The sequence below is a fragment of the Pygoscelis adeliae genome, unplaced genomic scaffold (genome assembly GCF_000699105.1).
Source record: "Pygoscelis adeliae isolate BGI_AS28 unplaced genomic scaffold, ASM69910v1 Scaffold392, whole genome shotgun sequence".
In the NCBI taxonomy this organism is placed as follows: Eukaryota; Metazoa; Chordata; class Aves; order Sphenisciformes; family Spheniscidae; genus Pygoscelis; species Pygoscelis adeliae.
In genome coordinates this window covers 324,424-336,172 of record NW_008824293.1, presented here as the reverse complement: position 1 = coordinate 336,172, position 11,749 = coordinate 324,424, and the positions used below count along the sequence as shown (strand labels likewise).

The 11,749-nt window shown below is 44.4% G+C and overlaps 1 protein-coding gene across 1 annotated transcript in view; it reads left to right on the top strand.

Annotated features, from left to right (window-relative positions):
- The first annotated feature begins 753 nt into the window (after positions 1-753).
- AKAP1 (A kinase (PRKA) anchor protein 1) overlaps positions 754-11,749 on the top strand; it is a 24,703-nt gene continuing 13,707 nt past the window's right edge. Inside the window, exons 1-2 of the mRNA XM_009318792.1 lie at positions 754-1,007; positions 10,603-11,623. Of these exons, the coding sequence (XP_009317067.1) occupies positions 10,627-11,623 (997 nt within the window). The 5' untranslated portion in view covers positions 754-1,007; positions 10,603-10,626. The remainder of the gene's footprint in view (positions 1,008-10,602; positions 11,624-11,749) is intronic.

Below are 11,749 nucleotides of genomic sequence, written 5' to 3'. Positions count from 1 at the left end.
GAGTCTTTCCGTGTTTTTAGGTGTGTTTTACTGCTTATTTCCCACTCGACAATAGCAAAGTCAATTAGTACCTTCATGAGAGAAACAGCGGCAGGCCAAAGGAATCGTGTGAGTTGGTATTAAATGTGATTCATTCCCGCCCGCAAACTGTGCTGTCGCTACTTAGAAATGAAAGTGAGAGGTGACATGCGGTGCAGAGTTGGTTGTAAAGATTAAGGATGCCTTGTGTTGTCTCTTCTATGTCTGGTATGGCAAGGCTTGCTTATGTTATGGTAATAGCCGATAAAAACTGTTATTAGCAAACTTTTCATATATTGCAGTGACTTCTAATTGTTTGCAAGCCAGCGTAGAATACAGTCAGGAGCAAAGGAATTAAATTATATTGCTACTAAGGAAGTAATGTTTTAGTGGCCTTGCTTTCCTGGAAGAATCCTTGTTGTTTGACTTTTTTTTCTTTTCTTTTTTGTTCTTCCCCCTCCTTGAAGCAAGTAAGATCTAAGTTACTCACATTCCAGGATGGGGCAACTTGATCTGTGTCTGGCTAAGTTCTTTATCACAGTCTGGTAAGTTATACCATGAAGCAGGGAACAAAAAATGAATAGGCATCTCGGTAAGGGCATCCCTTTCGTGAAAGTTATCTGTAATAGTAGGAAACGGCAACAAAAGCTGCATTTGACCACAGTCCATCTGTTAAGGAAAAGTAAGGGCTGCAGAACTGAAGTAATTCTGACTTTCTGTGTTTCCAGGGTCCTGTGCTGCCTTGGTCAGGTTGGCGGTTGTGCTAGCACCTGCTGAGTGTTATCAGAGCCTCTGTGGACTTTGTCTCAGGTGAAAGGAAACGGCTTGTTGCTGGGGAAAGTAGTAGCAGGAGATGGTAACTTTACTTTTCTCCTGTTTGCTTTGTGCCCGTGAATGACCTACTGAATTACAGCCCTACGTGTGTGCGCGGCATAGCCGAGGAAGAGCACGTGGCATGCTGGAGCACAGCACAACTGCTCGTGAGAGAGGTATGGCTTTTTCTTGGTAGCACATGGACCAGGGCTGTCGGAGCAACTGAGCTGAGCTTGCTCCTCTGCCGGGGGGTCACTGTGTGACCCAGTTCAAGTCACTTAACCTCTTCATTCTTTAATGAGCTTCCTGTGTAAAGGGTGAAATACTGTGCAGGTGTCTGCTAAGCTACTGTACCTGTCATCTAAGTAATCTCAATGGACCTGTGATTCTGAAAAAGGATAGTACAGCTTTACTGCATGTATCTTGATGGCACAGTTTAGTTCTTGATTAATTGGTTTGCTTGCACGTGCTGCCTAGTGTACTGAAGGAAATGACAACCTTTTAGTAAGTTAAAAGGAGCAAGAAGCCTGTAGAACTTGAGCTGTGCTTGAAGCTTGCTAGAATCCACCTTCTTACTGCATCACTTGCTATCCTGGTACCACTCATCTGACAGTCCCTCAGCTTCTGTTTCAGTGTTTCCTTGAGCTCTTGAAGGGCTTTTAAAAGCTCTCAAGGGACAGCAGTGCTGGGGCATTTGGGCAGGTGAGTCTCACCATGATTGTGACGGTACCTTGTACAACAGGGCTACAGGCTGCTCTCAGACATGAAACAAATGGTAGTTAGGTTTGGAGGGTCTGCACGGACGGTGCCGCAGGAACCCAGTTGTTGTGTGTTCTGGTAGCTGCTTCTTACATAGGTGTGCTGTCCTTAGTTGCACCGAGTTTAGATACCTGTCCTAGGAACCAGAGTCCTTCTTGAAGATCTCTGGAGCTGCTTTGAGATACTAATACTGAAAATCATCAACTGCCTAGAAAGCCTTGGCATTAACCTAGACATTCCACAATGCCTGAAATTAGACAACAGGAATTCCCCTCACCACCCAGGGTGTGAGATGAAGGTACCCACAGTTCAGATCCACCACAGTACGTAGGTTCCCAGTTCCTGCAGGTTCTCTTGGGAGTTAACTGTGACAGGAGTTTGAGGATTGCAGCCAAAGCTGTTCAGAGCCAGAAGCAGTTGATTTGCTGTGTTGAGACTCTTGTGTTCATTTTAAAAACATTGCAGGCTGACTTCAGGGGTATTTGAGAGCAAGTATACTTTTGCAGTAGTAGAGTTATCTGAAGAGCATATTGCTTTAAAAGCAACATACCCCACTTGTCTATGGCTCTCATCTTTCATGTGCACTTAACTGATGTGAAAAAATCATTTAAAGTATTTCTAGTGTCCAGGGAGACTGTAATAAGATCAGGGCTGGTATCCCAGGTGCCCTTAGTAACATCTAGAAGTAATAAAAAACATTAATTACTTTTAATTGTTTAATGTTTCAGATCTAATGACTAGCCTTTTTTAAATCCTGATTTTTAACTACAGTGCTTCTGTGAAACTCGTAATGCACATGGCTGGTTAAACTTCACGAAGTGATGATTAACTTCAGGCAGCCACTTTCAGATACTTGGAAGAAGCTATTTTATTCAGCAGGTGCTTAATATTTCTTGGAAATTAAGGCTGTTGAGTTTGCTTCTCATGGGGATTGCTGAAGGTGATATGTTTGCATGTCACTCTCTGCTTTTGCAAATGATCTGTCTTCAGCTGTTTTACTGTGGGTTTTTTATTGTCCACTACATGGATTCTGTTTAACTTTGCTGCTTTGGCATTTTGTACCCTGGTTGGAAGCTGACTGAATTTATGGGCCCTGTACATTACTATTAGCAGAGTTGAATATTTAATAAAAAATAATCGAAAATCATTCTTCAGCAAACAAATCACTGCTTGTAGACCTGAAGAGGTCCTGATTGCCTTTGACCTCTGCTGCCACCTGGCAATGCGGCTGAGAAACTTACCATGTGCTATAGCTGATTTTGACTCCCTGTGTATAAATAGCAGCAGTTCCTGGCAAAAGCTCATGATCTACATGTGCCTCTTGTATGAGGGGCATTAGCTTTGCATAGGGATAAATCTGTGAATTGGAAACTTGAAGTCTCTGGAATAAGGATTGGAGTATGTATCCCCATAAATCTTAGGGCCGTGACCCTGCAGTTTCCCCTTCCTTAAAGAGGAGCCTCTTTTGTTATGAGCTTGGACTTGTATTCTATTTCTTGTTGAAAGGCAGGGTTAGGAAGAATTTTTTGGTGTTCAGGGGTGCGGGAAAGAAATTTGCACATCACTTCCCTAAAATATTTCAAGTTGAAAGGAGTATAGTGTTCTCTTTGCTGCCTGGTAAAGAGGATGGGCTCCTGTCTCTCGAGTTGGAGTACCTATTTTCTATTCCTTGTGTTTCCTCCAACTCGATTCAGCTGTAGGAAGGTCACTTAATGTGTGTCTTGGCTTTGCTTTTCAGAAAGGGACTGCCAAAGCTGAGGAAAGGAGGCAGCCTGCAATCTTTGGGGGAAGCCTTTCTGTGTAGGAGAACAGCCCCTAGCGTAATTTGGGCGAGGGCTTGTAGGTGCTACTGTAATAGGGATCAAAGTGAAGCATGTCTCTCTCTGATTAGGTCTCAAGTATGTTGTGTAACTTCTTGTAGCAAGCTTGTTAATGCATACAAGTTCTCTTCCTGCTTGTTCAGTCTAAATGACTCTTAGTGAAACCTTTGCTGTTCCTTCCTAGCGTAGGTGAATATAGAGTGCCTTTTTCACAGATGTTTGATATTCTTCCTCTCTGTGTGCCCCTGTGACTTATTCTCAGCAAGCCAAGCCCTGGGCGCAAGGCTTCCAACTGAATAACACCGCTTTTTGCTTTTCTGTTCAAGTCTAGTCCGGCTTTTGTTTTGAGAAGCTGTTTATCAAGGTTTCGTTGCTGTGCACAGTAAACCTCCTAGTGAGCAGGTCTTGATGCAGTTCTCCAGATACCTGTTTGCTCTCAGTGCTGCCTCTTTTCTCGCTGTCTCTGACAGTGGTATCAGTGTTGTGATGTAAAACTCACCGTTCTGTCTCCTTGAAAATTTAAGTCTGTTTTTTCTTGTGTGCAGAGTATATTGGAAGCCTTTGGTTAGTTTAGCCTCTGCTCCTGAGTGTTGTGCATGCTTGTTTTGTGGAAATTGATATAGGTGCCAGGCATTTGACTTAGCTGGTTGCTTTTAAATTTTAATTTATAAGCTGCACCTGTAGTGGACACTACACTATGTTGCCCATAGCAAGGGCTGCGTTAGCTTCATTGCTGTAGAAGCAAACACAAAATGCTAAGTATCAGATGTATTTTTTTCTGAAATTCTGGAAAATAATTTGTTTTATTCTCCAACCTGGGTGAAAATGCAGAAAGAATGCAAGACGGTAAAATCTGAATTTGGGGGAAATTTTTGTAATGTGTTGGTGGATTATAAAGGTAATAAAAGCTGCTTTGCCTGTACCATGGAGGACTGATTCTCTTTAGTCTTCTATGAAAAATACTTTTAGAAGAGTTGAATCTGGACTGGTAAGTGCATGGAGGAGGTAGCTGTTCAGAAAGAATCCCAACAACTGATGTCTTAGCCTCTTGGCTGTAAAAGTGGTGTTCATTCCCCAGTCAGGGATACCTGTACACAGAGTGGGTTAGTCTGAATCAGAGGACTTTCTCTGCAGTTTAAAGCCGTGTTATAATAGAAGGGTCGTGTGGCCTCTGGCTTATGTGCTGAACTCTTTTGGCTAGCTTGAAGAAGCAGAACGTTTGGTCTTGCTCTGTTTCTGGAGCGGACTCCAAGACTGAGATGGGGGGAACCTCCACCAAATTTTGAGGAATAGCCAAGAAAGATAAAGGTGGTATTAGTAAAGTGGTGCAGAAGTGGTTTCTGAAGTTTGCTTCTGTATCTGAGATACCTTTCTGGCAAAGCGGTGAAAAATTGATCTTGCCTTCCTCTGTAATAGAGGGTTCACAGGGAGACACTAGCTTATCTGAGGAAACTATAAATAATGAAATGATTGGAGCAGGAAGGTAATAAGATATAAAGTGCACTAAGGAGCTTGATAATCTGATAGGGTTAATGTTAATTACAAAGTGTAACCTGTGGTTTATTGCATAGCAGGAGTGATCGGCTCAGGGCCTTGCATTAATCCAAGAGACAGTGCAGGTGGTAAGGGTTGCTGGTGGTCGGTGTTTGCATATATACGAGCTTCTTGGTGATTTCCGAAACATCTGTAAAAAAAAAAAACAAAACCCTAGAGGTTGGCTAGGCTGATACTTTTATTGTAAACCTCTGCTTTCGACTGTGTAAATAGAAACTGTTCTGAGCCCTGCTTTGTTTGACAAGTGATACTGCTGGAGCTGTGGAGCTGTGCTGGGCCACTATTTGGCTCCTGAGTGGGAGAAAATACACAGAAGCAGTGACTGTAAAATGAAATATTAATAAAGCCTGGGCCATCAGTCTAGCAGCTTCAGCTGCAAAGGAGGGGAGTGAGCTGTTGTAGGAACATCAGTGAAGCTGATTACACAGAAAGCAGTTTTTATCTTAGAGATAAAAGACAGCCTGGTGTTGGTGGTGTTTCTTGTTCCAGAGCTCTAGTTTAGCTCCACAACAACCAGCTTTTTCAGCCTTTTACTTATATCGTAATTTGTCCCTCTGCAAATAGGACTGTTGGTTCTTAAGTATTTTAAGGTTGCTGAGTGGCTTCATTAGTAGTTTTCATTCACAGAGGAGACTGTTTCATGAGCTCTGTAGCCCATGTTATCTGGGCTGTGAAAAGGTGATACTGCTCAAGGGGTATCTCTTGCTGTTCTTGTCTTTCAGTACTGGTGCTTGAGGCAGAAATTGCTGCAGAACACTTACCTTTAATTATTTAAGTATAGAGAAACTTACCTGTTCACTTCTTCTAAAAAGAAGTGCCATCCAGTTTGAGATCTTGCTTGCCTGGCTCCCACCTGCCTTTGGATGTTTGTAGCTACTGAGTCATGTCTTCTGAGCTCTCACCTCTGGGTGATGTTGGTTTTGATGGCCTGGGAGAAGAGTGTGGGGAAAAGCTGCAAAGTCTTGTGGCTGATTGACACAGTGGTGATCAGGAATGAGTGATGCAAGGGCTTGCAGCCCAGTGACACGGCAGGCCACTGTGACCTCACAGATCCGTCCTGTAAGGTCAGCCTCTGCGATGCTACTGCGTGGGTAGAAAAGCTCTTTGCTCTACAGTTTGAACCGCATTCCAGAGAAACTTTCCAGCAGGACCTGGAAGAAGCAGGTGGACCCTCTGTTGTGGATTGTCTGCCTCCTTTATCGTTGTATGAAAAGATAAAGTGCAGTTCAAATATTGCAATGCTACATGCCAGGTCAGTTTTTGATGAAAATATGCCTTATGCCAAGGGTAGATCAAGCAAGTCTTTCTATGTCTGTTTCAGTGCAGTAACTTCTCTTATTTTAATCTTAATGGTAGGGCCTCCAATTTTCTACATTTTTGTCAACTCCTGTTGTTATGCGTCCTGTAAGGCAGAGCGTGTGCTACTGGTTATTTTTAGCATGGAAAATTTTAAGAGCCCACGTGGTCCCATTTAGTTTTAACTGTGCCAGCCTTGTCCAGTTCTCTTTCACCCAGATAGTATTTATTTCCCCGAGCACTGTATCAGTAACTATAGGGTTTGTAGGGAGCCATCCTGGCCTTGCTGTTGAAGCTACATTTCCAGTTTAGCTGCCTGCTTGTTTGCTCTGCGATCCATCAGGACAGTATTTAATTCCAGCCTTGATTTCCACTGCTTTCGGGGTCTGGAAGTGTAACCTCTCACGTGCTGGGGCAGGAGGGAAGTGGAGGAGGCAGGGACTGGCGGCACTGTAGGGTACGTCCCTGCAGAGCATGGGGGCTCAGTCGCTTGGGAGTTGTCCTTGTCTCTCTTCTCGTAGAGACTTGAAGCAGCTTGCCCCCAGAACAGACCTTCTTGTGCATAGAAAGCCCTGAAAATCTGGAGTGAGTGCTTGCTGAACTCTCCTCTCGGACCTTGAGAATGAATTATCTGGCTTCTCTGTGAACCTCGTGCTGCAAACATTTCTAACCTTATAAGGATGTGTATACTGAAGGATTGTTTGTCCTGGCTAGAGAAACAAGGTGGCTTAAAACTGCTCTGGGACCCTAATGCGAACAAGTAGAATAAGTTGACTCTCCTTGACTTTTTTTTAAGGTAGGCGAGTGTGTGCATTCATTCTTGTCCTCATTACGCTGATCTTCACCAGGAGTTTTCCATAAATCAAGTCAGGATACAGATTTGGAGAGCTGACTGACCCCTGCTCTCCTCTTGGTGTCTTAATCCCATCCTGATCTACTGTGGGGATTATTTAGCAAGTTGGAAAAGTCTCATGTCCTAGCTACAGCTCTCCAGCCGTGCCTTGATATAAGGTGTGACATTTAGACCGGATTCCTGACGTGCCAGAGGGAAGTGGAGGTGGCTGGTGGCGTGGGGCAAGTGTGTACAGTGTGTGAGCTCTGCATTGGCTCAGCTCTATTTTTGGTGCGGGACTGCATGCGGCCCTGCATGTTGGGAAACGGCACTGGGGCATCCAGCGCTTTGCACTGGTTCTGGCTTTTGCAAGGCAGTCAGTCTCCGGTCCAAAGCCTCTGGAGCTGCTGCACTTCCCCAGCTGGCTCCTCCTGCCTGGAGAGTGCAAGGACTGTCGGGCCAGGCTCCTTCCAGTTTGGCAGTGTTTAAGGCCATGTGATTTGACAAGTTGCCATTTTCTGTTCTGCTGCTGGCAGGAAAATCCCAGGCTTTCTTCCCCCCATGTGTTTAAATGATCCCATTGCCCCTGCAGTCCTGAACTAGCTGTCAAATTGGCAGCGGAGAGAGGGTTTTGTCTCTCTTAAACGTGTTGGAAAATGCATGTGGGCTGTAGGAGCGATCCTGTGGAGGAAATGAAAGAGAAGTATGTGCTGCATCTTACAACCGTTCGGTTGAGCAGGTTAAAAATCAGCCATCTTCTAGGCATCACATAAAAAGTGCCATTGTGACCAGCATATCAAAATCAGGCCACCAAAGTCTTCCTGTCATGTTTATGTAAGGAAACGTTTATTGGTGTTAGCTGTCCCCTAGCTAACCCAGTGCTTTAGGATGTCGCTGGCATCTTGTGCAGAGCCACTGCCTTTTATCCCTTTCTAGTTGATGGAAGGATGTGGAATTCCCATTTAACATGATCACTGATAGCATGATGCAGCTCTTGCTAAAACTAGTCAAATTAAAAACATGAAATTAAATGAGCTTTGCAAGGAGCAGTCAGCTAATCCACCAGTCCCCACTCATCTAAATATCACAGAAGAGTGGAGATCTTTATCTTAAATGATATTAATGTTTAAAATGACTTAGAACTGTTCTGTCTGCCAGGCTTCGGGACAGGCCTGTCCCTCTGTGGGGCATCCTGCTACTATCTTCCTGCGCTGCAGAGTTATGTGGGACTATTGTTTGTACAGTTGGTGCAACTTAACAGGGAATCAGATAATAATAGGGCTGTCTGTTTAATCAGGAAGGCTTGCTGGGAATGGACTTAGTGAGCTACTTTAATTTGAGTTTGTGATACGCCTGTGAGACAGCTTGTGGGGTGGTTCTGCATTAATTATAACAACTTAAGCAGACAGCAGATGAGCACTCGTGGTGGCTCACAATGTGCCATTGTCCTGTAGAGCATAAATGTGAACCTTTTGTCTTAGGAATGTACAGACTTCACCCTTTCCATTTACCAAGTTCCAAAAACCAAACATCCAAATTATTGCGTAGTTTTGTTTTTTTAGTTCCAAATCTCAGGTGCCACTGTTGACCAAAAGTTCATCCTAAGCAGTGAGCCCTGCTACCTGACCGTATAAAGCCAGTTGGAAGTAACTTCGATTTAGAAGACATCAAATATGAATGTCCAGTGAACAGACTCATGTTTCCTGTGTAGAACAACATAAACACCTCATTTGTGATATACTGGAAATGTTACTGGATTTCTTGAATCATGTCTGCAGCTGACCTTTAATTTGGGATTGAGCAAGAAATTTTCTAGTCCCTGTTTTTGCCATTCATTTATTTACTTGCCTCAGTCGTTAGGACTCTGCGGTAAACAGTACGGAAGCAAGGCTGGTGTCCGAGCTAGCTTGGATAAAGTTGTGTTTGCTCCTGTGGGATGGGAGGGTGTGGCTGGAGGAGGTGAGAAGTCTGGAGTGAATATTACATTATCTGAGGCTTGGATGCTCGGTTTGAGCCTGAGGGAGGCATGTTTTGTCCCCCAGCTAGAATGTAATCAGCTCCTCATGAAAGTCGGGGCCCCGAAGGAGAGTTGTATGTGGAAGCCGTGGTCAGAACGCTTGCTCTGATAACAAAAGTTTTTTTCCGGTTGAGACAGACTAAGCATAGTCAACAGACTGACTTGATTGCCTTCTCTTGTCTAAGAAATATTATGCTTCTAAAGAGGAACTAGATAATACTCTTTTCCAGTGGGTGGTTCCCATTTCTAGGACTTTGCTATCTCCTGAAAACAGTCTTTATTTTTGTTGCTCATTGGCAAAAGTCTTGAGTCCTGTTTGGAGAAAAGTCTGTCATGTGTAAGCATTGTTGGACACATGGTGTTTTGCTTTAATTCCTGCTCAGTGAAAACATAAACTGTAAGTGCTTTGTAGCAAGGCTGTTTAGGGGATGTGGGTAACTGTTTAGCTTTGTGTTCCAGCTGTAGACTTTCCTTGAGGAAAAGGAAAGGCATGTCAGCCCTGCCTTGTATAACCCAGGTGAGGCTTGTAAATAGAGGAGCATAACTGGGACATGAGTCTCAGCGGTGTCCAGGCGGGGAAGGGTTCAGATGCTTTCTAGAGTAAAAGAGACAGCTTTCAACTCTCAAAAGTCAGAGGAGTAGCAGCTGTGAACAAAGTTTGTTCTACATCTAAATTCACTACGAAGATGGGTTCCTAAGTAGTAGTGTCTCTATCCAGGCTGCTTTTGCTAGACAAATACCGCTATTATAAGGGTGTTATAGCATATTTCCTATCTTCACTACTGCGAAATCTTTTAGAGGGACTTCTGTTTATTGGGAGACACTTGCTTCATCAGGCTGTAGTTGCTCTTTGTTTAGGAATTCTATGCTGCGTGCGTACAAGTAAATGGAGTAGCTGTGTGTTGCTGTTTAGCTCCTACTTAACGGCAGACTTCAGTCCTGTGCCTGCACACCAGCCTCTTGCAGTGCTGTGGATGAGAACATTTGCAAAACCCTTCACCTTCAGTGAGTTATGTTTTGGAAAAGTGTGTCTTGTCAACCTACGGAACTCTCGGGAATGCGATGCTGCCTTTCGAGCAGAGAACTGGGGAGACCTGCAGTGTATCAAGTCTCTGTCTTGGAATGCTTGTGGTATAGCCGTGTTGTGAACCCAGCCTGATGCTGGAGAAACTTGCAGTGCTGGATGCTGTCCTTGTGTGTGGTACTGACCTGCAAAGGTGAGACAGGAGAAAGAAGGTGAAATTGTTTTAAGTGTCAAGGTGAGGTAAGGTGAAATTGATGAGTATATTGGTGAGAAATGTCCAGCTATCCCTAGTCTTAGGTAAGGATCTTGTTCTGTGGTCTGCTGGTAGAGCAGAGGTGTGAATTTAAAGAACGGCTGGAAAACAAGCCTGTTCATCCTAATAGAAATACCTCAAGGCATTTATGAAACTTTAGCCTTCCTGTTACCTTCCCTGTGACTATTTTAACATGGTTTCTGTTTCTCCTTCTAGGCAAAATTGCTGAGGCTCTGAAAAATGGCTTTCCGCTTCCGTAGTGTCATCCCATATGCCATACCTGGAGTGCTGGCACTTCTTGGCTGCTGGTGGATATATTCCCATAGAAAAAAGTATGCGAGCTATCATGATGAACAAGCAATAGCCGTTGAAGAAGAGCAGCAGGAAGAAGTGCCAGAGAATGATTCATCACCGAAAACAGAAGCATGTGTTCCTCAAAAAGAAACATCAGATGAGGAATGCCCAGAGAATGAAACCTCGACCTCCCTGCTGTCAGCAGGGTCGACACCCTCTCTTCTGTGTCAAACTCATGAGAGGCCAGATCTCTCACAGGACCTTCCAGACTTGTCAGTAATGACAATTCAGCCCAGCACCTTTGAGGACGACAGTGAAAAACTAGAAACAATAAAATCTCAAGATGAAAGCAGCGTCCCTGCTTGTGCTTCTCTCCCTCTGATCTCAAAGAGCGCAGAGTGTCACAGCAGTGCTGCAGTGAGCCTTATACAGGATTCAAGCTCTAATGCAAACCAAGATCAGTGGCCATCAGCATCAGTGACACTGACGCAAAAGTCTTTGGGAATCACGGAGATCAGCAACGCAGAGCAGTCAGATGATTCTTCATTTAAGCCCCCTGAGGAAAGCCAGATGCCAGAAATGGTGGCTGGCTCTGTGACAGCCCTTTGCTTGGGATTGGAGAAGGAAGACAAGACCCCACAAGCCTTTCTCAATATTGAAGTTGTATCAAGTCACAAGGATTCTGCAGTGAGCATGTTACCGGATAGTTTGGAGTCTGCCTGTTTGGAGCAGTCCAGGGAAGAAGACATGTCTGAGTCAATTGCCAGTACTGTACCTGTGTGTCAGGAGGACACACAGCCAAAAGGAGATGAATTGGAAAGAGAGAAGATTGGAGGAGCGAGTTTGGACAAGGAAGAAGTTGAGAAAATTGAGCAAGTAGCAATGCAGATCATTTCCAAGGTCATTTTTGCAGCAACTGAGGAAGTGCTGTCTGGTTCTGCAGGTGATGTGTCCACTCGGATCTGCCAGGCTGCTGCCAGCCAAGCTGAGAGACCTCTGGAGTCGGCAAGCGTTGTTTCCTCTGATCAGATGCTTGCGGAGGAAGCTACAGTAGCCGGTGAGAACGCTG